Genomic DNA, 27,952 nt, shown 5'->3' with positions numbered 1-27,952 from the left:
GGCTGGCCACATAGACACTCCAGCAGAGTAGTGGGGCAGCCTAGGGGGCACTGCAGTGGACTTCACATAAAAAGTCCCAGGTATAAATGTCACCATAACCCCCTTATATTGTATGGTGAGCCCTCCAGAAGCAGAAAAATATTTACTGTACCTCACTGTACACAACAACAATAGCTCTCAAGCTTGCAGGTGTCACCTACATGTAGGTACAGTAAATATTTAGTGTATTTTGGAGGGCTCACATGTTTCACCACAAGTGTACCAGTTAGAGTGGGATATGAGCCTGGGTCTCCTTCTCTACAGTCCACTCAACTGACCACTAGGCTACTCCTGGAACCTGCGTTCTGCTGTAATAGGAATGGCCACCACAGGTGAAGCTGTCATACAGCTTGTTAGGTACTGTCACTGTCACATCTTAGGAGGCTGGGAGGATGTCAGTGACCCTCCAGTGGTCATTTAGGGCACCTTTTGGTCACTTAGTCGTGACTGAAAAACAGGTCTAGACAAAAACATCTTAATTTTGGCCCCAGAAGATTTCATTTTGTTCAATTATTGCAGAAAAATGTCTATCTTTCAGGGCCACCCACGTCCCACCCATGTTCCACCCAAAACACGCCCACATCACATCCCCTGGAAATTCTGACAAACAGTGGAGCAAAATATCTAAAATCAGGGTGTCGAAAATTGCAACTTGGGACGCTTTTGACAGAAAAACACTCTTCTGCCACCTTATGACTTATTTTGGACATTTTTTTGTTTTGCCTCAGGTGCCTATATACTAAAACCTTCAATTTAATAAACCAAACTTGAATAAGCATGCTATTGTCTTCTTTTGCCTTTTTCTTTCAGAAACAAAGGTAGGAGGTGGAGCGGGGGGCACTCACATAGGTAAAAAGGACACTTGAAAGAAATATATTAGGACCCTCCATTGTGTACTATTTTCAAGCATTTCTGATTTCGCTAATTAGTCCCACCTGAAGAAGTAAGAAGCCTGTACCCTACAACTGTGCGGGCAAAAATTTTGTTCATGCCTAATTACACAAATTGCAAATCACCAGAATGGCTCAAAGTGTTACCCAAATGGAATCTTCAAAATTTTTTTGCTCTCTACCTGTATCAAGCAGCCTTTCCGTGCTGTTTAGTCATGGCTGATGTGCAATGCTTTTGGCATACTGTCATCATGTTTCAAGCTGTGCGGGTGACCAGCAATAACTGGAGACAAACAAAGGGATCTTTTCACTAAGCTGCGGTAAAAAGTGGCCACAGTGCACATCGTTGCGAAAGGCTTTTCCAGCGTGTTAAGTTCACTTTTACCACAGCCGTAAAAATGGCCTTTTTTAAATTTTTTGTATTAACGGCCATGTACTAATGTTGCTATTAGCATATGGTCATTTAAAATTTTTTTTGCTCATGTGCACTTACCACCACTGATTTTGTAAGTGGTAAGTGATCACACGCTATTCCTGTGCTAACCAGTTAGCACTCGGTAATGGAGCTGTGCTGATTAGTGCAGGAACACCCACTCTCCGCCCCCAGACATACCCCTCTAAAAAAATTTTAAAATATGTTTTAGAATGAGATTAGCCCACACACGTTGGAACTTACCGCAGAATGACTGAGCACATTCCCTCAGGATGCTGTTTTAGGTTGCTTAGGCGCGCATTAGCACTTAACACAGCGTAGTAAAAGGGCCCCCAAATTTATGTCTACCAGTTGTTCTAACGTCCATTGCTGAGAAAGCGGAAAGAAATTCTAGTCACGATACCACAGGGTGACACGAATTTGTATTCTGGTCTCCAGCACACATATCCACTGTGATGCCCTTCCCTGACCCCCAGACAAAATCATTTCAATGCTACAGTTCAAATATCCCTTCACTTACCTTTATTTTGCTCATAGAACATAAGATAGCCATACTGGGTCAGACCAATGGTCCATCTAGCCCAGTATCCTGCTTCCAACAGTGGCCAATCTAGGCCACAATTACCTGGCTCATCTAGTAGCATTTGCTGAAGAGATTACAATGGCTTATACTGAATAAAAGGGGGTTTCAGACATGTATTCTGCAAAAAAAAAAAAAAAGGCATAACATAATAGATTCACATTCTAAAGCAGAGCTTACGTGAGGCTCTTGTAAAGGAAGAAAGCCCTTTAAAATGCCAGCCAAATGTAGTCCTACTTTTGCTCCTAGCATGTGACATCTAATCCTTAGCTTGGTTGAACATGCTCACTTTGAATTTGTTCTCCGATTTGGCTGGTGTTGAACGTGGCCCTTTCTCTTGAAGGTGGTAAAGTGTTTGCATTGTGGGCAGGCTTGGTGCTGGAGTCCATTTACGGCTGGTTCATGAAGTACTATACTGATATGTCATCGTGTGGCAGGTTGTAGAGGACAGTTGTTCTTCAACGGGGTTCGCTGCACTCAGTGCTTGGGCACTTGATCTCTGCTTGACTCAGATGTACCTGTGAGTAAACAGAAAGGATCATGATTATTGTATAAAAACTCTCAGCTTGTTTCCCACCAATGCTGACAGAATCAGTCACAAGTGGTGAAGGACAGAATAAAGCACGTCATTAAGTGAGTTGGTCTAGGTTAATTTTGCAACAGATTATGGTTATTTCACAACTAATAACTTTGTCTGTTATTGATAAGTGGAAAGTAGAATCTCCATATATAATGAATCAAGCCCAAACTCCTTATATGAACCGTTAACGGTTATATGTAAGGCCACATTGAGCCTGCAAAAGGTGGGAAAATGTGGGATACAAATGTAACAAATAATAATAAATAATAATATATGGTACTTAGACCCCTCCCTGTGCATCCCAGGATGCACCAGACAGATGGCTGGGTGCCACCGGAGGGTTACTGGTTGCGGCGGGGGGGGGGGGGGGGGGGAAGGTCAAGAGGGGATCCACTGAACCTCTGGCTATTTCTTTGATTGTGGGAGAAGGGTTTTTGGGGTAAAGGGCCATGGTCTGACTTTCCTTTGGGAAAGTTTACACCAGACACTATTGACAGCTCAAGAGCTATCGGTTGTTTCAGGATATTAGGGCAGGGGTTTTGCATGAGATGTTTCTCTGGCATTGCAAAGACTTGCTAATGAGCCATTTTAATACGTGAGCTCATTAGCATGGGACTTTCAGTCACTGCTTCCATGCATGTTAAAGCAGTGGCCGAAAGCCTCTGTGCATTGCACACAGAAAAACATTTTCATTAGTGCCCAATGTTCCCATGATTTGGTTCCCGTATGTCTATTATGGGAACATGGGGCACCAACGGGTTAGCTGGCTAAAATTAGTCTAACTGAAACGTTGCAAGCCCGGTTTGTTTTGAGCATCGGGCCCTTAATTCATTGCACCTTTAAGACAGACTCCAGTAGACAAACTTAATCTGCATGTTTTTTATATTTTCTGTAGATGTTAATCTTCAAAAGAAATTACTGTATAATACTTGGAAGAGGCAATGTGCTATCTTCCTATTGGTCAGGAATGGGGAAGTCGAAATATTAAGAGAGCAACCTTTTACATTAAAGATGTGAATTGATAATGTCCAGATTTATATATAATAATAATAATAAAAGCCCAACAGGTTTTGGCATACTAGTGCCTGCATTAGGGGCAAAATAAACATTATTCCTGGGACATAAACCATGCCTGGTAAAAAACATTAGAAAAGCCAAAAGGTTGCTTACAATGAGCTCCCAGAGCTCAGTGTGCTTTGAAAGCCGCTGAAAGTCTTCTAAAATGCCAAGGGTCGCTCTTTTAATAAAGTATTATTATGATGGCTGTTGGCTTCTCTTGGTGCATTTTCTCTCAACTTGCAGATTGCTACAGCTGTATATTATTTATTTGTAACATTTATACCTCGCCCGCTTTCCCAGTCCATTAGCAGGTTCAATGCGGCTTACAAATCCTACAGGTTAAACCAAAGTAGCATAGAATAGATGCAGCTGTGATACAGTAAGTAAGGAGGAGATCGTTTAAATAGTAATGCAGATAAACAAAGTAATATAAAATGCATGTAGATGTAATATAGTAAAATAGTAATATTGCCTCTTTTCTTGATATCCAGAAATAGGGAAGGCCAGCCAACAAGAAGGAAAAGCTATGGGTGATATGTCCTGCAATACCTAACCTGATGGGTACACTTGAAAGTTTAAGTGAAGACATTCTTAAGCACGTAACACGTTGTGTGACTTTTCTCCCCAAAATAAAGACTAATAATGCATTTATTTCTGACACTTACAGGCCTTTTTTATTAGAATTAAGGTTATGATGTCTCTTGACATACACAGACAGGGAGCAGAAAACACTTTCTGGCTATGCACCAGGTGAGTCTTGGCTCTTAAGGCTAAATTTATTTTACTTTAACACATAAATGTGTTATTGGGCTTGAGAAGAAGATTTTTCATTTCTTTGAACATTCCCAGTTGTGTTTTTTCCATACATAATAGAAAAGTGAGGCTTTCTATAGCATCCAGTCATTAGACTTCAAACAAGGTTATGTTTGCCATTGGATAGGTCAGTGATGGCGAACCTTTCAGAGACAGAGTGCCCAAAGCGCAAACCAAAATCTAATTACTCATCGCGAAGTGCCGGTACTCATTATGGGCGGGGTCACCACATGACTCCACCCCATGATAGCCACACCCCCTTACACCAGCCTTGGCGCATATAAACAAACATCATTGAAAATATTATACTAGTATAGGAGAAAAAAATAACATGATTTTCTTTCATTATAAATCATTTCTGTAAGTTATTACAGCTCCAGTATACCCAGTGCAAAATAAGACAGCAGATGTAAATTCTCAAATTGGACATATTCCAAACACTAAAATGAAAATAAAATGATTTTTTTTCTACCTTTGTTGTCTGGTGATTTTCTTTTTCTATCCATATTGGTCCTAGTTGCTGATTCTGCTGCTATCTGTTCTCTTAACTTTGTTTCCAGGGCTTCCTTTCCATTTATTTCTTTACTTTCCTCCTTTCTTCTTCATTTCTTGCCCTCCATCCATGTCCAGCAACCCTCCTCTCCCCTCCAGCCACAAATGTCCAGCCACCCTCCTCTCCCCTCCAGCCGCCCATGTCCAGCCACCCTCCCCTCCCCTCCCCTCCAGCCACCCTCCTCTCCCCTCCAGCCGCCCATGTCCAGCCACCCTCCCCTCCCCTCCCCTCCAGCCACCCTCCTCTCCCCCCTGCCCTCCCCCCCCTCTCCCCCCTGCCCTCCCAGCGGCAGGCCTCCCTCCCACCCAGCACCAGGCCACCCAGCATCAAGCCTCCCTCCCTCCCACCCAGCACCAGGCCATGCACCCACCCAGCACTCCCACCCAAGCATCCAGGCCTCCCTCCCTCCCACCCAAACACCAGGCCATCCACCCACCCAGCACTCCCACCCAAGCACCAGGACACCCACCCAAGCACCAGGACACCCACCCACCCAAGCACCAGGCAGGCCTCTCTCCCACCCACCCAAGCACCAGGCAGGCCTCTCTCCTCCCACCCAAGCACCAGGCCATGCACCCACCCAGCACTCCTACCCAAGCACCAGGCCACCCACCCAAGCCTCCCTCCCTCCCACCCAGCACCAGGCCTGCCTCCCTCTCACCCAAGCACCAGGCTATGCACTCACCCAGCACTCCCACCCAAGCACCAGGCCACCCAAGCCTTCCTCCCTCCCACCCAAGCACCAGGCCTCCCACCCACCCAAGCAGCAGCAAGCAAGCAAGCAGGCAGGCCTCCCTCCACCCACCCACCAGGCAGGCCACCCACCAGGCCTCGCTCCCTCCCTCCCACCCAGCGTGCACCAGGTCACCCTCCCACCCACCCGGCGTCAAGCATTCCTCCTCCCTCCCACCCGGCACCAGCCCGCCATCCCTCCCTTCCTCCAAACCCCAAGAAATTTAAAAGTCTTCCCTTGTCCGAGTAGGCGGCGTCAGCATCAGCAGTAGCAGCGAAAAGCGTGCTGCTGGTTTGGCGCGTCTTCAGTCTTCCATCTCTCAAGCTCTCTGGTCCCGCCCTAACAGGAAATGAGGGCGGGACCAGAGAGCTTGAGAGACGGAAGGCTGAAGACACGACGAACCAGCAGCACGCTTTTCGCTGCTACTGCTGATGCTGACGCCGCCTACTTGAACAAGGGAAGACTTTTAAATTTCTTCGGGTTCGGAGGGAGGGATGGAGGCCGGGCGGGCTGGTGCCGGGGGGAGGGAGGAGGGGGAATGTTTGACGCCGGGTGGGTGGGAGGGCTAAGTTTCGGGTGAGACGACCGGCGGCGCGCGTGCCAACAGAGAGGGCTCCGCTTGCCCTCTCTGGCACGCGTGCCATAGGTTCGCCATCACTGGATAGGTTGTACTATGTCTTTCGTTGCTTTTAATTCCAGGTCTCCATGGATATCTTTTCTTGGGTTCTCTTAAATGGTAGTCAAAGCTTCTTGAAATGTATTAGATATTTTCTTTTTTCTATAGTAGTTCTTATTTTTCTGTGTACTGTAACTATGGATATTTTTCTTTATTTATCTTGATGTAACTCAATATACAAACAAAATTTTTTTTTTAAATTCAGGTTCTGTTTGAGATGTTGAAGTAGTGTCCTTCCTTAGGGCAGTGTTTCCCAAGTCCGGTCCTGGAGTACCCCTTGCCAGTCAGGTTTTCAGGATATCCACAATGAATATGCATGAACTTGATTTGCATACACTGCCTCCATTATATGCAAATCCTTTCATGCATATTCATTGTGGGTATCCTGAAAAACTGACTGGCAAGGGGTACTCCAGGACCGGACTTTGGGAAACACTGCCTTAGGGCCTCCTCTCATTTGCCGCGCTGGGAATCGCTAGCGCGGTTCAGTAAAAGAAGCCCTTAATTAATTAATCCCCATATTTGCACTGCATATCTTATAGATGAGTTCCTTAACTCTCTTAAACACGTTTTTTTTGATAATCACGGGAAATATTTAACCGGGGTGGATCTCACATAATATAGTTCACGTCTGTAACTACCTTTTCTCATTAACATCCCTCTGTAGGTTCACCAGTGATGCTGCTCAATACTACTGCTTGAAATTTGGGATCCCTTACTACTACTATTACTACTATTTAACATTTCTAGAGCGCTACAAAGTGTACGCAGCGCTGTACAAACACAGAAGAAAGACAGTCCCTGCTCAAAGAGCTTACAATCTAAATAGACAAAAAGTAAAGCATTTAATATTAAGCAGTCAAGCACAAGAGAACAGTCACAGAAGGACTGAAGATGTTGAAGGGTGGTCAGTGTGATTAGGTGTAACTCTGGTTGGAGTAGTGGGAGAAGGTGATAGAAGAATAGAAATGGGTGAGGTAAAGTAATGAGTGGGTTGATAGGGAGGTTACATAAGACATGTCACTCTAGGGGTGGGTGGGTAGAGGGGTAGGGTGGGCGGGATTAAGTCTAAAGCAGGAGAAGGTATTCTCTGCAGCCTATCTGTGAGATGGAAAATGCTCTCTGAAGCTGCTGCTGCTATAAGTTGTTAGTTTTCTCTCCTGAAAGAGATCCAAGCCACACCCACGAAGTTCCCTTAGTTTAAGTTCTGCCATTGTACAGAGCCCCTCTTACTCTTCTGAGGGTAGGTCATTTTCTCCAAATTAACAATCAAAGAAAAGCATTTCAATTTATGACCACTTCTGAAAAATCTGTAAGAGTTTGGAATAAGTAAATAGGTAAAACATTCATTTTTGAACTCATTATTCTACTTAACCAGTATAGAATATGATCCTGTAATACAGTGATCTCAAAAAGTCAAAACTGTCTTACACAATTGCATTCAAATAAGGAGGAAAAAAAATCTCATTATCAAAGTCACACTCCACTGAGTGGTTATGTTTGTGATTAGTATCAAATCAGTGGTCTCACAAAACCTCCTTGAATCTTAAAAGTTTTCTTCATTTATTAATACTCGTAGACACATGTAACTGTATAATCTTCTTTACTTAGCCTATGAGAGTTTGTGGCAGGGGCAGACTGACCATTGGGACAACAGGGCATCACCCGAGGGCCCACAGCAGTTGGGGACCCACTCTCCCTACCCTCCAATTAGTTTAATCACTTTTGATAGGCAGTTAGGGGTCCATGACCCTTATTGCCTGGGGCCCAGATCATTGCCAGTCCACCTCTGATTTGTATTATTTACTTAAAAATAATTATATTCCACCATTTATGCAGTGGGATTCATACTGGCAACCTCTAGATCTCTAAGCTATACCTTCACATGGAGGCTTATGTGGCCATTTTATAATACGACGAACAAACTATCAAATTATGACTAACAGTAACTCTTTCAGACTTTATTTCAAACCACCATATAATATATCCAGATCCGAAATATATCAATTAGGCATATATTGCATTTTTTACTTGTGCTGTTGCCAGGGTAATTCATTTAGAGCTTGTTGATTGTGAGGAGGTTTACAGTGAGATGGATGCTTAGCAAGGTACTCTATGCTGGTAGTGCAAAGGAAGGATAGAAGGAGGGAGGGCTGGTGAACGAGAGTGGTGAGAGAACATGAGTTCCAAGTGTGGGGGAAGAGAGGTTGGAGGCAAAAAGGTTTAATGACAGGAGGTGGCATGAGCCTATCTGGTCCATTATCTGGGCTGAAGCCAATGGGTGGAGTTTGACGCCATATTGAGTTGTTCAAAACAATAGCAAGCTCTATTGAAAATAATAACAAACTTGTGCAGTTTACATTGTTTTGCATTATTTCTGTTAGGAGGGGATTTGGGGAGGATGGGGGGATGTAAAGGGAGTTCGGGGGGTTGAGGAGTTTTTGAGGGGTCTGTGAAGGAGGGTTATATTCAAAATGTTTTTGTTATTTCTCAATTATTTGCAATGCTGTGTTGTAGATTTCAGTGCTGCGTTATATGCCTTTATTTTTGCTTATGATGACAATAAAGATATTTCTACATAAATCAATACATTCTTATGTGTGGTCCATCTAAGTCCAAAGCTATTCCAGTTGGATAGTTCAATTGCGAGTCTTTGCTACCTGTAAAATTGTAAATTGTTAAATTGTACAGCGCTGCGTAACCATAGTAGCGCTCTAGAAATGTTAAGTAGTAGTAGTACTAGTAAACCTAGTATGTCTCTGCAATGTTTGCAACCTGTTTACAGTGAACAGGATTATGAAGAGGCAACTGAGACACAATGCGATTCTGCCACTTATTGCCACTTTTTTTCTTAATCTACTGTTACTCAGATCACTGAACACTGAAGTCAGCAGCAATTACACCCAGGTTGTCACCAGCACATTCTCAATAATTATCTCAAAACACAAACTTGAGCTCTTGACACAAAACAAGGCTTCCAAGTTCCTGTAAATATTCCCTGCCCTGTATGAAGTTATCTCCTTTATTCTAAGCTTTATTATTAAACTAGATCGATATCACAGTCATTTCGGAATTGAGTGTCTGATAAGTTACATCCGCACCCACACCCGGAGCTTCAGGGTAATGCTATCACACAAGGATTACTAACCTCCCTCCCAGGGCAGGGTATGGCAACCTAAGTGCGGGCTAAATATTAACTGGCAAGTTTCCGTCTTCCTCTCTCTCCATGATTGGGTGGGTATAGGTGTCCTTTAAGTCCAGACAGCATAGCCAATCGTTTTCCTGAATCATGGGAAGAAGGGTGCCGAGGGAAACCATCCTGAACTTTTCTTGGACTATGACATTGTTCAGTGCACTTAGGTCTAGGATGGGAATCCCCCCTGTTTTCTTTTGCACAAGGAAGCACCTGGAATAGAATCCCAGCCCTTTTTCCCCTGGTGAAACGGGTTCGACCGCATTGGCTTTTAGAAGGGCGGAGAGTTCCTCTGCAAGTACCTGCCTGTGCTGGGAGCTGTAAGAATGAGCTCCCGGTGGGCAATTTGGAGGTTTGGATATCCTAACCGGACTATTTGAAGAACCCACCGGTCGGAGGTTATGAGAGGCCACCTTTGGTGAAAAAATATCAACCTCCCTCCGACTGGCAAGCCGTCCGGCACAGACACTTTTTCTGAGGCTAAGCTGCACTGGAGCTAGTCAAAAGCCCGTCCCTTGCTTTTGCTGGAGAGCCGCAGGGGCCTTTGGTGCATGCTGTTGACGGGAACGAGCGTGCTGGGACTGAGCCTGGACAGGCTGCTGAGAAGCAGGAGTGTACCTACGCTTATTATAGGAATAGGGAGCACTCGTCTTCCCTCCAAAAAACCTCCTAGATGAGGAGGTAGTGGCAGAAGACACCCGGCGGGAGAGAGAATCCATAGCATCATGGTGCTTCTTGATCTGATCGACCATATCTTCTACTTTTTCACCAAAAGGTTATCCCCTTGGCAAGGAACATCCGCCATTCGCTGCTGGGTCTTATGATCCAGGTCACAGACGTGCAGCCATGAGAGTCTGCGCATCACTATACCTTGAGCAGCTACTCGGGATGCCACATCAAAAGTGTCGTAAGTACCCCTGGCCAGGAATTTTCGACACTCCTTCTGCTGCCTGACCACCTGGTGAAAAGGTTCGGTGAGCTCCGGAGGAAGTGCTTCGACCAAACTGGACAGTTGCCTCACCGAGTTCTGCATGTGGATGCTCGTGTAGAGCTGGTATGTTTGAATCTTGGCTGCGAGCATAGCAGCCTGATATGTCTTTCTCCCAAAAGAATCCAAGGTCCTAGACTATCTGCCTGGGGGCGCTGAGGCATAGTCCCTAGTACTCTTGGCTCTTCTGACAGCAGAATCCACCACCATGGAATCGTGAGGTAGTTGAGACTTCACCATTACCGGCTCTCCATGGACTCTGTACTGGGACTCAGCTTTTCTGGGGACCATTGGATTAGAGCAGAGGTAGGCAACTCCGGTCCTCGAGAGCCGCAGGCAGGTCAGGTTTTCAGGATATCCACAATGAATATACATGAACTTGATTTGCATACACTGCCTCCATCTCCTGCATATTCATTGTGGATATCCTGAAAACCTGACCTGCCTGTGGCTCTCGAGGACCGGAGTTGCCTACCCCTGGATTAGAGAGAGGGAACGACCAGTTTTGCATAAGAACTTCCCTGAGTGTGTTATGCAAGGGAGCCATTGCAACCTCTGTAGGTGGAGAAGGATAATCCAAGACCTTGAGCATCTCGGCCCTGGGCTCATCCAGCAAGCTCCATAGGGATGGAATATCCTTAGACATTTCCCGAACAAAGGAGGAAAAAGAAAGACTGGTCTTTCGTCTTTCAATTGGCGAAGTAGGATCGAGGGGACCCCATATGCTCTCTTCAGAAAAGTTCTGGGATCTTCCTCTTCCTCCCACGAGAGCTCACTATCAGACAAAAGCTCTCTAAGAGCAGCCCGAACCCGAGCCTGTCTCGACGTCGAGGAACGACGACCTCGAGGGGGAGTGTCGAGAAGTAGAACTCTGCCTGGACTGCGGTGAAGCTTCCTCCGCCGACAAGCGCACAGAGGACGGGGACCTCACCACAGGCGAAGGACATATGCCGCTTCAACAGTCTGTGCAGAAGGCGCAAACACCCCTGGCACCGAAGTAGACTGGCGCAGCAAACCCTCAAGAAGCTCTGGAAGAAGGGCCCTGATACACTCGTCGAGAGCTTCCATTGGACAAGGCTTAGGGGCTGGCGCAGGAGTCGGTGGCAGAATCTGAGGGGCTCGAGAGTAGTACCAGGCTGCCAGAAGACCGACGCATCGGCACCTCTTGTATAGAGGGTGAGCGGTCCTCTCGGCGCCGACGCTTCTCATGTGACGAATCCCTCAGCTCCCTGGAGCTCTCGGTACCGCGCATGGAAGGAGATCAATGACGGTGCTTCTTAGCCTTCGCTCGATGCCCGTCATCGAGACTCCTCGGTACCGAAGAGGAGGGCGTGGAATCCTCATGCCTCCTCGGGGCCAGGTCCGACGAAGGTCGATCCCGGGGAGCCTGCATAGCAGTAGGTCTCGAGACAGGTGGAGCCCCACTCGATGCCTCGCTGCTCCCAGCGCGATATGGTCGTTTGGCAGCCATTACCTGTGCTCTCGAAATCGATGCTTCCCTCGATGTTGATGTCGATGCCGCCGACCTCGGTACCGATGCAGACGTTGAAGGACCGACCGATCCGTAAAAGGTTTTTCACGTGGAGCCTCCAGAGATACTTGGGTCCGTTTTTCATTAAAGAACACAGCTTACAAGCAGCTGGCAAATGATCGGACCCAAGGCACTGGAGACACCACGCATGGGGGCTAGTACCCGAGATGGTCTGGTTGCACCGAGTACAACGCTTGAAGCCGCTGGGTGTCCTCGATGACATGGCCGGAAAAACGGCGGCTGCGAAATTAAAGGACTCGCTTGTGCCAAATAAAAAGGCACAAAAAAGGAAAATAAAACCCGGCCGAGCAGCCTAAAAGCCGGCCGCAACAAAAAAAAGAAGGAAACTTAAACTTTAGTGGAAAAAACTAAAGAAATAAAGGAAAAATTACATTGTTTTTTTTTTAATTCTAAGAAAAAACACAAAAACGAAGAAAAAGAAGAAAAAAGGGGAGTGGTAAAGCTAGAAGAAGTCTCCTGGGCCAAAAATGAACACAGCTGAATACCGTGTCACTCCAGACACAGATGAAAAAAAACTGAGAAGGGCACGCTTGTGCCGCGGGCAGGAAGCCATTCGCACATGTGTGGTTTGCTCTACTCGCGCACTGGTGCGTTCTAGAAAGTTTTTGTTTGCTTAGAGATTTGCCGGTCTCTTGGGACGTCGCGGACGACAACCCAATTGTGAGAACAAGCAGCCTGCTTGTCCTCGGAGAACAACAAAGCCCATTCACTTTCAATGGGCTCGGTCAGCATTGCCACATGGGAGCCACTAGTGTGGTTTGATAAAAAAGGCCCTAAATTGTTACCACAAAGGAAAAAAAAAAAGATTGCTCAGTTTTAAGTACAGTACTCAAACTCCAGCTGCACATATTGTTAAAAGAGTAGCCTAGTGAACAGGGTTCGATTTTTTTTTTGTGCCCTGCACTTTTTACCACTCATGGCAGCCTCAATGTGGCTTAGGTACTTATTTGTACCTGGGGCAATGGAGGGTTAAGTGACTTGCCCAGAGTCACAAGGAGCTGCCTGTGCCTGCAGTGGGAATTGAACCCAGTTCCCCAGGACCAAAGTCCACCACTCTAACCACTAGGCCACTCCTCCACTGCATCTCCTTGTGACTCTGGGCAAGTCACTTAGGGGTCCTTTTACAAAGATGTGCTAGCGTTTTTAGTGTGTGCTAAATGCTAGAGACGCCCAGAGAAATAGATGGGCGTCTCTAACGTTTAGCGCGTGCTTATTTTTTGCATGCGCTAAAAATGCTAGCTTGCCTTTATAACCCTCCATTTCTCCAGGTAAAAAAATTTCCTTTACCCTCCATTGCCCCAGGTACAAAATAAGTACCATATCCAGCAGACTGCTAAGACCTGTCGCTTCTTCCTCTATAATATTAGCAAAATTCGCCCATTCCTCTCTGAACAGGCCACCTGAACCCTCGTCCACTCCATCGCTCGTTACCTCTCGTCTTGACTATTGCAACCTTCTTCTCGCTGGCCTCCTGCTTAGCCATCTATCCCCCCTTCAAGCTGTCCAAAATTCCGCCGCACGTCTTATCTACCGCGTGAACCGATACTCTCATATCACCCCTCTCCTCAAGTCACTTCACTGGCTCCCTATCCGCTACCGTATTCAGTTCAAGCTTCTCCTATTGACCTTCAAATGCACTCAATCTGCAGCCCCCCATTACCTCTCTACCTTCCTCTCCCCGTATGTTCCCGCCCGTAACCTCCGCTCTCAGGACAAATCACTCCTACAGTATCTGTACCCTTCTCCAACACCGCTAACTCCAGACTCCGCCCCTTCTGCCTCGCATCACCTTATGTCTGGAACAGACTTCCCGAGCCCATACGCCAAGCGCCCTCCCTGCCCATCTTCAAGTCCTTACTTAAGGCCCATCTCTTCTCCCTTGCTTTTGGCGCCTAACCACCTTCCCCATTCATGCTACCTACACTGACTACATAGTTTGTAACCTTTAGATTGTAAGCTCTCTTGAGCAGGGACTGTCCTTCCCCATGTTAAACTTGTACAGCGCTGCGTAACCCTGGCAGCGCTATAGAAATGCTAAGTAGTAGTAGTAGTAGTAGTATATAATATGTAAACCATTTTGATTGTAACCATAGGTGGTATGCAAAGTCCCATCTCCTTTCTAATAATGTAATCATATCATTACTACGCATTAGAAATCTAAAATATGAGAAATAATTATACTGTATGCCATTCAGCCTATGTTATGGGAAAACAGGGAACGTTTGTACAAAGCAAACCGGAACAAGGAGTATATTAAAACACTTAACAGACCCAAAAGGGATACAAAACAGACACTGATCACTAGTCCTGCTCTTTATTCTCTGTACAAAACTGTTAGCTCTGTAGAGGCTACTAGTGAATCTATACCTCTACCAATTAGGTTAAGTTATTAAAGAGCTTGGAGAGAATTTATTATTCTAACCACAGAGGAATTTAGAAGAAAAGCCTACAAACCGCACACGTGACTGTGCTCATTCAGATCCCGCTGTATTTATACAGCTTATATGTGCTGCAGAGCTGTAACTAAGGCACACGGTGAACAGTGTTCCACACACTGCACACATGACGAGCAGGAAACCTGCCGATTACAAAGCAGGAAAAAAAAGCAAGACATATTTAACAATTCGTCAAACATCAATCAGCTACAAAATGGCTAAATATTGGGATATTATCTACCCACAATGAGAAATGAGTTTGAATGCAATCTTAATACGACTGTCAAATCAAAATGAGACTATGATATATTTCATTGTATTATCAACAAACAGAAAAAAAAAACTACCAGACAACTAGCCAGTCCTTTCTTTATCTCAGGCAGACTCTTTTGTAATCTCAGCTGCCTTACTAATTCTGCCTGTTTTAACTAGAAGGAAAAGCAGTCTGTCTGCTCCACTTTGGAATGTCTGGCCAGACAGGGTGAAGAGTGAATTCCCTGTGAACTGGATTTTTTATTATTTATGTTTGCTCTTCATTATAAAAAAAAACAGAAACAAAACTGTGGAAATCATAAGGAGAAAAGGATGGGTGGGTGGGTGTTTGGAAAGAATAATAAAATAAAATGAAGGTAATATACCAAAGTTTACATGTAACTGACAACAGATTTGAAAAGATGGATTTTAAAGTTTAACTACACTGTACCACTGTTCCATGGCCAAGCCTAGATTAACACTATGTTGGGCTCCAGGCAAGCATACATTTGTGGATTCCTGCCATAGACCCTCAATAAGTTCTTTTCTTAGCTCCCCCCCCCCCCCCCCCCCCCACCACCAAAAATCTTGCTCACTTCTTCCATGTCCCTCAGGAACTTTATTCTCATGGCTTTCCCGCCATAACTCTACTTCTCCAGAAGAAACATAGGCAAAACAGCAGAGTCTCGTTTCGGTTGTGGTAACAGCAGCATGTTGTGAGTGAGCACAGGGACTGTGCAAGCCCATGATTTCAATGAAGTGGCTTAGTGGTTAGAACAGTAAGCTAAACCAGTGTTTCTCAACTTCTTCAGCCAATACTCCTTTAACAGATTTAAAACGAGTACCCCCCTCCCCCTCGACCACCAATCAGCAGAGATTTTGAAATAGACATTTTATTATTGAACAGGTAACTAACTTGGCAACATACAGTATATATAACACATACAGATCATTGGAAATGGTATTCAGAACAAGATTATGTTTCACTCCCATATAAACTGTCTGGTCCCTTCACAGGTGGTGTGTTCTTATAAACTGAGTAAAAACGAACAATGAGACTTACAGATGGGGGTCTATTTATAAAAGCAGGAGAAAAGGTTCTCCACAAAACTGGAGAACTTCCCCACAGTGACCAGTCAGATTCCTTGTATCATTTTTCCCAGACAATAAAAGATGAAACTTGATTGTCCACTATGGGCAGCTTCTCCACTTTTGTGAAGAAATTTAGTTTTTTTCTTAACACTCGGTCCCCAACGAACCAAGGCACTTTTCTATGCATATAACAAACGAAAACTAAAAATAAACAGCGCACAGTAATGACACAGAAATGCAAACTGTCTTCAGAATATGCAAGGAATGCAACTACAGCCACTTAAACAAAAAGTATGGCCTGTTACCTCTTTTAGCATTCTGTGCTTAGAAAATCAGCAGTTAGCATTATTTGTTACTAGTAAAAAAGGCCCGTTTCCGAGACAAATGAAACGGGCGCTAGCAAGGTTCTCCTCGGAGTGTGTGTGTTTGAGTGACTTTGTGAGAGAGAGAGAGAGAGAGAGAGACAAAGTGAATGCGCGAGTGTGTGACATACAGTGAGACTGTCTGTGTGAGAGTGTGTGTGTGAGAATGAGAGCGTGTGTGTGAGAAAGAATGAGAGTGTGTCGCAGGGGCCCCCCCTCCATCTCCCGCCCTCCTTCCCCCTCCCTCCTGTCTTCCCTCCCCCCCCCCAGCTTCAGGGTCGTGGCCCCCCCTCCCTCCGCCTTTCAGGTTCGTGGCCCCCCTCCCTCCCTCCCACGTTCTAGCTGGCTGGCTCCCTCCCTCCCACCCTCCGACTGCTTTCCTCTCTCGCTTCCTCCCAGTTTCAGTGAAACCTTCCCGTTCGCCATGTGCTCTTACCCGGGTTCTTCTATTGTTCGCGAAGGTAAAATTATGTATAATCATACCTGATAATTTTCTTTCCATTAATCATAGCTGATCAATCCATAGACTGGTGGGTTGTGTCCATCTACCAGCAGGTGGAGATAGAGAGCAAACTTTTGCCTCCCTATATGTGGTCATGTGCTGCCGGAAACTCCTCAGTATGTCGATATCAAAGCTCCATCCGCAGGACTCAGCACTTAAGAGAATTACACCCACGAAGGGACACTCTGCCCAGCTCACCACCGCCGAAACGGGGGAGGGGAATTAACCCAGCTCATCCCCACACAAGTGGGGGAGGGGAATCCGTCCAGCTCATCCCCGCGGAGCGGGGGAGGGACACCACACCCGCCGATGCGGGGGGATCTGGCTTATCCTGCAACCGCAACCGCGGGAGGAGCTGACTGACCCTAACACCGCCGAAGCGGGAGGGGTACAAAACTGCCCTACAGCCGCACGAAGCGGGAGGGTGCCGGCAGAATTTTAAGTCTCAATCCAGCCCCGTAAAACGGAGGGGAGAGGAATGCAGCAGCTCACTGTAACACAAACTCGTCTTAACTCTTGAAGAATCCAAGTGAAAAAACTTGAACACGAAGTCTTTCTGAAGTAACTGAAGACTGAACTTGAACCTGAAATGCAACCAGAATAAAAACAGTACAGATATCTGGGAGGGGCTATGGATTGATCAGCTATGATTAATGGAAAGAAAATTATCAGGTATGATTATACATAATTTTACCTTCCATATCATCAAGCTGATCAATCCATAGACTGGTGGGATGTACCGAAGCAGTACTCACCCAGGGCGGGACATAGAAATCCCTGACCGCAACACTGAAGCTCCAAACCGGGCCTCCGCCCGAGCAGCCACAGTCAAGCGGTAATGCTTGGAGAATGTATGGGCCGAAGCCCAAGTTGCCGCCTTGCATATCTCTTCCAAGGAGACGGAACCGGCCTCTGCCATCGAGGCCGCCTGAGCTCTAGTGGAGTGAGCCTTCAGCTGGATAGGCGGCACCTTCCCGCGGCACATAAGCCGCTGCAATGGCTTCCTTGACCCATCTTGCCACTGTAGGCTTAGCAGCCTGCAGACCCCTACGAGGACTGCATACAGGACAAACAGATGATCCGATTTCCGGAATCATTGGTCACTTCCAAGTATCTGATGATGACTCGTCTCACATCAGATATTTAAGAGCAGAGTAACTCTCTGGGTAGTTCCCTCCCTACGAAAGGAAGGGAGACAGAGCTGCTGATTCACATGAAGCGAGAAACAATCTTGGGCAGAAAGGAAGGCACTGTGCGAATAGTCACTCCTGCCTCAGTGAACTGCAGAAAAGGCTCTCGAATGAGAGCGCCTGGAGCTCGGAAACTCTTCTGCTGAAGTGATAGCCACACAAAAGAACTGCGTTCAACGTCCCTGTCTTTCAGAGATGCCCTTGACAAGGGTTCAAACGGCGGCTTCTGCAATGCTCTTAGCACCAGGTTGAGATTCCACGCAGGCACCACTGAGTGCAGAGAGGGCGCAGGTGATTAACCTCCCTTGAGAAAGCGCACCACATCTGGCTGCGAAGCCGGGAAGCACCCTTCAGGCGGCCCTGAAGCAAGCCAGAGCCGCTACCTGGACTTAAGGGAACTGAGCGACAGGCCTTTGTCCAGCCTTCTTGCAGGAACGCCAACACTGAAGAAATTGGAGCAGTGAAAGGAGAAAGTGAGCTGCTTCACACCACGCTGCAAAGATACGCCAACCCTGGCGTAAGCAGTAGAAGTAGAGCGCTTCCTCGCTCTCAGCATAGTGCGATGACCTTGTCTGAGAAGCCCTTCTTCCTCAGACGCGCGCTCAATAGCCAGGCCGTAAGACCAAAGGAGGAGGATCCTCCATCACCACGGGACCCTGATGTAACAGGCCCTGCTCCACTGGCAGCCGCAGAGGATCGTCGACTGAGAGCCTGATCAAGTCCGCATACCAGGGACGTCTGGGCCAATCCGGACCACCAGGATTACCCTGCCGGATGCTTTGCCACCCGGTCTAGCACCCTGCCCAACATGGGCCAGGGCGGGAACACATAGAGAACGCTCTTGTGTCGGCCACTGTTGGAGAAGAGCATCTACTCCCAGGATCGAGGGTCCCGTCCTCTGCTGAAAAAGCGCGGGCACTTGGCAATTGGCCGATACGCCATCAGATCTAGGCTCGGCTGGCCCCAGCGCTTCGTGATGTCCTAAGAACGCACTGAGCAGATAGCTGCCACTCTCCGGGCTCCAAGGTATGGCGACTGAGAAAGTCCGCCTTGACATTCATGACTCCGGCAATGTGGGCCGCTGACAGCTGGTTCCAGGTTCGCTTCTGCCCACTGGCATAGACTCATAGCCTCCTTGGCTAGAGGGGCGCTCCTTGGTACCCTCCCTGGCGGTTGACATAGGCACAGCCGTGGCATTGTCTGCAGGACCCGTACAGGCTTCAACACCAGTACCGGGATGAACTCCAAAAGCGCCAACCGAATGGCTCTGAGTTCCAGGAGGTTGATAGACCACTTTGCCTCTGCAGGAGACCAGAGCCCCTGCGCTGTCCTTCCCAACAGTGGGCTCCCCAGCCCGACAAAGAGGCGTCCGTCGTGACGACAATCCACTCTGGGGTCACCAGAGGCATTCCCGCAGACAACTTGTCTGTCTGCATCCACCAGCTCAGCGCCTTGCGCACTGCTGGATCCAAGGGAAGGCGCACAGCATAATCCTCCGACATCGGAGTCCAGCGCTGCAGCAGAGAGTGTTGAAGTGGTCTCATATGAGCCCTGGCCCAGGCACTACTTCCATCGTGGCCGTCATAGAGCCCAACAGCTGCACATAGTCCCAAGCCCGAAGAGGAGAGGCTACTAGGAACTGGTCCACCTGAGCCTGGAAGTTTGACAATCCGATTGTCTGGCAGGAACACTCTGCCCACTTGGGTTGTCGAATCGAACTCCCAGATACTCCAGGGACTGAGTCGGGCGCAGCTGGCTCTTCTCCCAGTTGATGATCCATCCCAGGGAGCTCAAAAGAGCAACTACCCGGTCCACAGCTTTGCCGCACTCTGCATAAGAGGGGGCTCGGACAACCAGTCGTCCAGATAAGGATGGACTTGTACTCCTTCCTTTCGCAGGAAGGCCGCTATGACCACCATTACCTTGGAAAAGGTCCGCGGAGCAGTAGCCAACCCGAAAGGGAGGGCTCTGAACTGGAAGTGTCGGCCCAGGACTGCAAAACGCAGAAAGCGTTGATGAGGAGGCCAGATGGGAATATGCAAGTATGCTTCCTTGATGTCCAAGATGGCCAGGTACCTCCCCTGCCTTCACTGCCGCTATAACAGAGCGAGAGTCTCCATGCGAAAGTGCCCGCACTTTCAAGGCCCGATTGACCCCTTTGAGGTCGAGGATAGGCCGGACAGAACCTCCTTTCTTTGGTACCACAAAGTAATGGATAACGCCCCTTGCCAAGCTGACTTTCTGGCACCGGAACGACCGCACCCAGGCGGATCAGATTGTCCAAAGTCTGCTGCACTGCCACAGCTTTGACCGGAGACTTGCAGGGAGAGAGTACAAACCCGTCTCTTAAGGGTCGGCAGAACTCTAGCTTGTAGCCGTCTCTGATGACTTCCAGCACCCAGGCGTCTGAAGTTATTGTGGTCCACTCGCCCAGAAACGAGGACAGCCGTCCTCCAATCTGCACTGGGCGTGGACCGAGACCCCGTCATTGGGTACGAGACCCTGGGGGAGGACCGGAGGGAGCACCTCCGGACGGCGGTCTCTGCGAAAGGAATGCTGCTTGGGGGAGAAATTCCTCTTAAAGGAAGAGGGGGCAGAAGAACCCGACCTGCCCGGGCTGGTACCGACGGGCTTCCTGAAACCTTCCTCTGGAGGTACCGGGACGAGCACTAGCCCGAGCCCTGACCTCTGGTAACTTCTTGCCCTTAGACGTGCCGAGATCGGTCACGATTTTGTCCAGCTCGACCCCAAAGAGCAGCTTGCCTTTAAAAGGCAATCTAGCAGGCGGGATTTAGAGGCGTGGTCAGCAGACCAAGTTCAGCCAAAGCCACCGACCGCGCAGAGACGTCTGAGCCATGCCTTTAGCTGAGGCTCTCAAGACATCATACAGCAAGTCTGCCAAATAGGCTAAGCCGATCAGGGCCGGCCAATCAGCCCTCAGGAATGATCCGAGGGGAAGCCCGCTGCACCATAGTCAGGCACGCCCTGGCCACATAGGAGCCGCAAACTGAGGCCTGCAAACTTAAAGCAGCCGCCTCAAAGGACGACCTTAAGGCCGCCTCCATCTTCTGTCTGGGCGTCCTTTAGGGCCGTGCCACCTTCCACCGCAACGCCGTTTCTTAGTCACCGCAGTGATTAAAGAATCCACGGTTAGGCCACAGATAGGCCTCACGCTCACTCACAGCCAAAGGATAGAGGCGGGACATAGCCCTAGCCACTTTAAGGCTCGCTTCTGGGGCATCCCATTGAGCCGAAATTAAGGTGTGCATGGCATCATGCACGTGGAAGGTTCTAGGCGGCGCTTCGTCCCCAGCATAATGGCAGAGCCAACCAGGGCTGAGGGAGAGACGTCCTCCGGAGAGGAAATCTTCAAAGTGTCCATGGCCTGTAACAACAGGTTGGGCAAATCCTCTGGGCTAAAAAGCCGCGCTGGCAGAGGGGTCATCCGCTCCAAACCGAGCGGGGATCCGTCTCCTCCAAGGAATCCGCAAAGGACCGTTGGGAGACCTCAGACACGCTGCCCTCATCTACATCGGAGGAGACAAATTCCTCCAAGGCCTGGAATCAACCCGAGGGGCGTTTGCCTCTGGGAACCTCAACCTCTTTACCAGACGAGGGAGCAGGGGCAAGCGTTGTGCATGAGGAAGGCCTGATGCAGCAGCAAAACAAACTCGGGGGAGAACCCCCCAGACTGTGCACTTCCGCAGCCTGGCAACAGCCCTAGACGCACTCTCAACCGGCGCTCGAATGGCGGGGGAGAGACATGCGGCGCATGCCAAATGGCGTCCGGCGCGAAACTCCGCGAAGAGCCGCGCGGGAAGAACGGCTCTTAACATTAGCCGTTTTGTGCCGGTCGCCCAAATTAAGGGCGTTCATTGCATTAATGTCTCCAACCTCAGGGCGGCCCCGAAGAGCCGTCCGAGCCGCTTGGCCGGCCAAGATGGCGGAGGCGAGAGCGGGGGATGGGCGGTTATGGCGGGAAAAACCGCCACGCCGGCGGAAGGACCGGGACTTCATCGGTCACTAAACTGTCACCCATCAAGGGCGAATCAGGCTGTAAAACCCCCGCATCCCCGCTAGAAGCTCTCCAGCGATCCGGGGAGCGACCCTTTTTGCGCCCTCGCCCTCCGACGCCATATGCCACGAGGAGAAGAATCGGGGAACCCCCTGCCCGCTAGAAAAAGGTAAAATTACTGCTTGCCGCTCCGAGCTGTAACGAACTGGTGTCCCAGTGAGTAGCTGCAATGAACGTTTAAATAAACGTCAAAATAAACGCCTTTAAAGACGTTTAAAAAATTTTTTTTTTTTAAACGGAGCCAGCAGGAGGGGGGAGAAAAGGAGGGACCTGGCACCACCAGGTTTGCACTTGCTCAAAAGAGCCCTCAACCCCAGGCCTCAACAAAACCTAAGGATTAGGCTTGGAGGCCTAGCCAGAGCTGCTGCTGTGTGTGACCACCACCTGCTGAGATAGAGAACATACTGAGGAGTTTCCGGCAGCACATGACCACATATAGGGAGGCAAAAGTTTGCTCTCTATCTCCACCTGCTGGTAGATGGACACAACCCACCAGTCTATGGATTGATCAGCTTGATGATATGGAAGCTCTGTTTTCTTTTAAGCTACACCTCTGCCCCTGTGGCCGTACCCGTGTTGTTGTATTGGTCGTGACGCTCTGTTTTTCTGTCTAGCTCCGCCTCCGTCCCTTGTCCCTTTCGCCACTCCTCCTCGCACCTCCAGCGTTGTAATGAAGCTTTCGGTGTCAGTGCTCCGCCCTCGACGTCATCACGTTGTGACGTGAGGGTGGGGCAGACACTCATGGGGAAAAAGCGATCTACACAACTACATCTTCCGGTTTCAGGCATCCTTCCGGCTTTATTAGAACGTTGGAGGTGCGTTTTATATAGAGAGATTTCATGCTCATGTCTAAACACCAGTTCTGGCCGATGTACATTCCAAATGCTGAAATATTCTAATCATGCCATAGAAATAAAAATTACTTTTTTTTTACAATGTTTACTGGTCATTTTCTAACAGTGTTGATCCCAGTCTCTAGCATATGCTTTCCTCTGTCTTCTTTTCCATCTTTTGCCAGGGTCTCCTGTCCATTTGACATTTCTTCTCTCTCCATGTCCATCATCCATTTATCCTCTCTGTGCCCCAGCCTTTCTCCCATGTTCAGCATCTCTCCTCTCTGTGCCTTTGTCTTTCTCCGTTCCCAGCATCCCCCCATTGAGAGGCGATGATGACATCTTTAATGCTTTTAGAAAATCACTGAGGGCAACTTTTCTCATACAAAAGGAAAACTAAAAATAATAGCATGTAATAATGACATAGAGGCAGAAAACTATCATCAGAACATACAAGGAGGACAATTGAGGGGGCGTTTCAAGATGGCCGCATGTTGACTGGTTGCGGAACGCTCGACTATTTTCTCGGAGAAAATTTACAACTTCTTACCTGACTATGCCGCATACCAAGCGTAAAGGAGTGGTGAAAAGGCTTCCCTCGCCTCCCACTACCTCTACGCCTACACAACTGAGAATTGAGTGGTTCTTCTCCAGTCTCTCTCAGGATATACTCGAGAGGGATCCCCTAGTGCCGTTCGCCGAAGGAAACGTCACGGGGAGAGGAAGTCTCCCTATCACCATCACCGCAGACATTCCCTCCGTGCCCCGCGATGAAGACAGCCCTGGAGATGACGGGCTTTGCTGTTGGAAGTGAGACGGAGAAGTCGTCAAATGAGGGTCCAGGACTGCCGAAGAAACGCTGGGGGTTGAGGTCACACCTCAAATAACAACTCCGGAGGTGAACTTACAAATGATTTGGAGTAAATTGAATAAAATGGAGGACATTTTACAAAAGACATCGGGTGAGTTACAGGCAGCTGCTTAATGGAAGTTGATGAAATGAAAAATATGGTAGATACAGTGAAACAAGAGTTTGACTCGAAAATGACTAAAGTAGAAAAAGATTTGGGACAGCTACAGGACTTTAAAATAACCGCAATAAAGGACAATACTGAGTTGAGAAGAAAAATAGAAAATATAGAGAATTATAATAGACGCCCTGAATCTTTGGGTCCTGAACTTCCCTAAGTCCCCCGGGTATGCCCCATTAGATTTATTCAAGAGATGCCTATATGAAAATTTGAAATTTCATGAAGATTCTATGCCTCCGATAAATAAAATCTACTATATTGAAAGCCCTAAAGGGGAAATGAGAAGGCCTGGAAACGAGGCTGAAGGCCAAATAAATTTAAACAACATCTCACTCTTGTTGGAACAATCCTTAAAAGATATTACGCAGAGATCTACCTTATTAGTATCAATTGTTTTCGAACAGGACTTGAATGCTGTAATGAGATTATACTTTAAATATGCAAAATCCCTCTTTGGAGGGGAGAGGATATGGATTTATCCGATGTCCCAAAACAGACCAGATAAAGAGAAAGGCATTTTGGCTTTGAAAAGGAGACGTTGGAAGTGGGGGGGGGGGTGGGGGGGGGGGGGGGTCCTTTTTTTCTGGCGTACCCATGTAAATGCATAGTAAAACTGGGAACAACAAAATATGTGTTCTATTCTCCAGAACAACTCAAATCATTCATAGAAATGAAACAACTGAAAATTTAAAAGAAAATGAGAGACATGCTGTCTATTTAATTTAATATAGTTATTATGAACATGTAAACTTCTCTATTCATTTCGCCCCCATTTATATATTACTCAGTGGTCTAAGGAAGCGTGATGTTTATTTGTTTAGTTTACTTAGAAACTTTACTTTTTGTTATATTCTTGCTGTATTTCTTAAACAAGTTGTATGCTTGTTTATATATTGAAATAAAACAAATTCAAATTAAAAGAACATACAAGGAATGCAATCACAGCCACTACAACCCAAAGTGTAAACTGTCTTAAAACATGGTGAAACACAGTCATGGACAAAATTTGGAGACAAAACTCAATTTAAACCTCAATGCAGTTATCAATCCTATTTTTTCACAATTTTGACATTCAAGTTAAGGCGTATTGAATATTTTATATACATGTCATGCAAGACATAAAAGCAGTTAATGTTTACATTGTATGCCACATTTGGGGCTTTTGAAGTAAGTTTTTTTAGTATTTCTAGTGGTGTCCTTTTTTCATGCCTGAAAGTATCCTTCTAGTCCAGAAGATGTGCACCAACTTTTAGCAGTATTCCGTTGTGATCTCAGAAAACCATGCATCTTTTATCTTCACCTAGAGATCCTCATCGGATATTGAGTTTCTGTCTGCAACCTTCCTCTTGATCACTGTCCAGACATTCTCAATGACGTTGAAGTCATAGGACCTCCCTGGCAACGGACCAAAGACATGATAGCCAGAGTCTGTCAGCCACTTTGCAACAGGTTTTGTGCCATGACAAGGTGCTCCATCATGCTGAAAATAGGTTGTTCCATGGACTGCCATGAAATTTGGTAGCTTTTCTTTCAGAACACTAAGATAAACTTGGTCATTGATTTGTTGTTGTCCCCTGGGCATTATCCACAGTTCACAAGGACCTGCCACTAAGACAGAACCCCAAACCATGAGTGTTTGCAGCCTGTTTCACCATCAGGCTTATTTTCGAAAGAGAAGGGTGCCCATCTTTCGACACAAATCGCAAGATGGGCATCCTTCTCACAGGGTCGCCCAAATCGGTATAATCAAAAGCCGATTTTGGGCGTCCTCAACTGCTTTCCATTGCAGGGACGACCAAAGTTCATGGGGGCGTCGCAGGCGTAGCGAAGGTGGGACTGGGGCATGCCTAACACATGGGCGTCCTCGACCGATAATGGAAAAAAGAAGGGCGTCCCTGACAAACACTTGGACGACTTTATCTGGTCCTTTTTTTCTTACGACCAAGCCACAAAAAGTTGCTCGAACTGACCAGATGACCACCGGAGAGAATCAGGGATGACTTCCCCTTACTCCCCCAGTGGTTCACCAACCCCTTCCCACCCTCAAAAAAAATTTTAAAAATATTTTCCAGCCTCTATGCCAGCCTCAAATATCATACCCAGCTCCATCACAGCAGTATGCAGGTCCCTGGAGCAGTTTAAGTGGGTGCAGTGCACTTCAGGCAGGCAGACCCAGGCCCATCCCCCCTACCAGTTACACATGTGGTGGTAAATGTGAGCCCTTCAAAACCCACCCGTAACCAACTGTCTCACATGTAGGTGCCCCCCTTCACCCATAAGGGCTATGGTAGTGGGTACAGTTGTGGGGAGTGGGTTTTGGGGGCTCAGCACACAAGGGAGCTATGCACCTGGGAGCAATTTATGAAGTCCACTGCAGGTGCCCCCTAGGGTGCCCGGTTGGTGTCTTGGCATGTCAGGGGGACCAGTGCACTACGAATGCTGGCTCCTCCCATAACCAAAGGGCTTGGATTTGGTAGTTTCTGAGATGGGCGTTCTCGGTTTTCATTATCGCCGAAAATTGGGGACGACCATCTCTAAGGTCACCCTAAATTCGCGATTTGGGCATCCACCGACCATATTATCAAAACGAAAATAAGGATGCCCATCTTGTTTCAATAATACGTGTTTCCCCGCCCTTCGCCGGGGACATCCTGCGAGGACGTCCTCAGGAAAACTTGGGCGCCTCTTCGATTATGCCCCTCCATATGTACTATGTATTTTGGCATGCAATGCTTGTTTGGTGGTCTTCTCACAAGCCTCAACAGATGCTGAAGATAAAAGATGAATGGATTTCTGAGATCACAACAGAATACTGCCAAACGTTGGTACACTCCTTCAGGCCTGAACAAAAGACACCAATTATAATGCAAACATTTTAACTGCTTTTATGCTTTGCTTGACTATAAATAAAATATTAAATGAGCCTTAACTTGAATGTCAAAATTGTGAGAAAAAATTGAGCTTTATATTGAGTTTTATTTCAAAATTTTTGGCCATGGACTGTCTAGGTACACATATTTGCTGTTACAGTTTTAATGGGCAATATGGGCTTTTTTTTGGATGAAATAAGCAAACTGAATCTCAGTTTCAGTGTTCTGATTCCCAAAACCAGGTCATTTTCCGGACACAAGTGATTTCTCATTTTAGATTTGAGAATTGTTAAATGAGAGAAGCTGGTTTCACACATGTATGTTGAAGCAAAAGGGAGAAGTTCTGTAACAGCCATTTTTCTTAGCTGTGGGTATTCCCTTTTCTGCATCTGCCAAAATCCTGCAATATTTCCCAGGCCTTCATTTTGAAGTGTTTTCAGCATACTGTCAGAAGAAAATTCAAACAGTCTTTCTTTTGCTTCCTCTGAAATCCCCACTTCCTCAATAGCATGGTCATCAAAAGGATTCAAAACCAAAGTTTGTGTGCGTCTTTTTTCATGTCAACACATGGAAAATAATGTCCAAAATCTGACTCCATATTAATTATATGCTCCCTGATGCTGTTTAACACTCTCAGAAATAGAGAAGTCATTTTCTTCACAAAATTCTGTGAGTTGTGGGAAAGAACTGAAACTTCAAGATAAAGCCCTGGTTTCCCAAAACTTCAGCTTTTTCTTGAAGCTTTCACCTTATCCTGCAATGTGAAAACGTTTGTGCAAAACCCCTACAGTTGCAGGTTCAGGTCATTGATTTTGTCAAAACGTCGCCAAGGTAAGCAAGTTGCAAATCCACAGTTCATCTTCAAAATGACTTAAGAGTTCATTTTCCACACCTCTCAGGAAAAAAAAAATCACTTTCATTCCTTAACTGAAAGAGATGATTCAGAAGTCATCCACGTGATAACCAGCGAACTTCTGTGTGAAGCAGAGCTGTAATATGATCAGCTCCCATGTCATGGCAATGTGCCCGGAAAAGATGTGAATTCAAAGCTCTTGCCTTTATAAAGTTGACAGTTTTCACAGCAGTGTCAAGAACACTGTAAAATTCTCTGCTCGGTTGTTTTGATGCAAGTGCTTGCCAAAGAATAATACAGTAATTCCACTTTATGGAAGGATTTAAGGCTTTGCGTCGAGCAACAAGACCACTCTTTCAGTCCACCAT

The 27,952-nt window shown here is 47.1% G+C and overlaps 1 protein-coding gene across 1 annotated transcript in view; it reads right to left on the bottom strand.

The window, feature by feature from the left end:
- Positions 1-27,952, bottom strand: part of RNF217 (ring finger protein 217) — a 217,588-nt gene that overhangs the window by 60,303 nt on the left and 129,333 nt on the right. Inside the window, 3 exon segments of the mRNA XM_030195531.1 lie at positions 2,232-2,263; positions 2,266-2,313; positions 2,316-2,460. Coding sequence (XP_030051391.1) covers positions 2,232-2,263; positions 2,266-2,313; positions 2,316-2,460 — 225 coding nt within the window.

The sequence above is a fragment of the Microcaecilia unicolor genome, chromosome 3 (assembly GCF_901765095.1).
Source record: "Microcaecilia unicolor chromosome 3, aMicUni1.1, whole genome shotgun sequence".
Taxonomy (NCBI): domain Eukaryota; kingdom Metazoa; phylum Chordata; class Amphibia; order Gymnophiona; family Siphonopidae; genus Microcaecilia; species Microcaecilia unicolor.
This window is presented reverse-complemented; position numbering and strand designations above follow the sequence as displayed.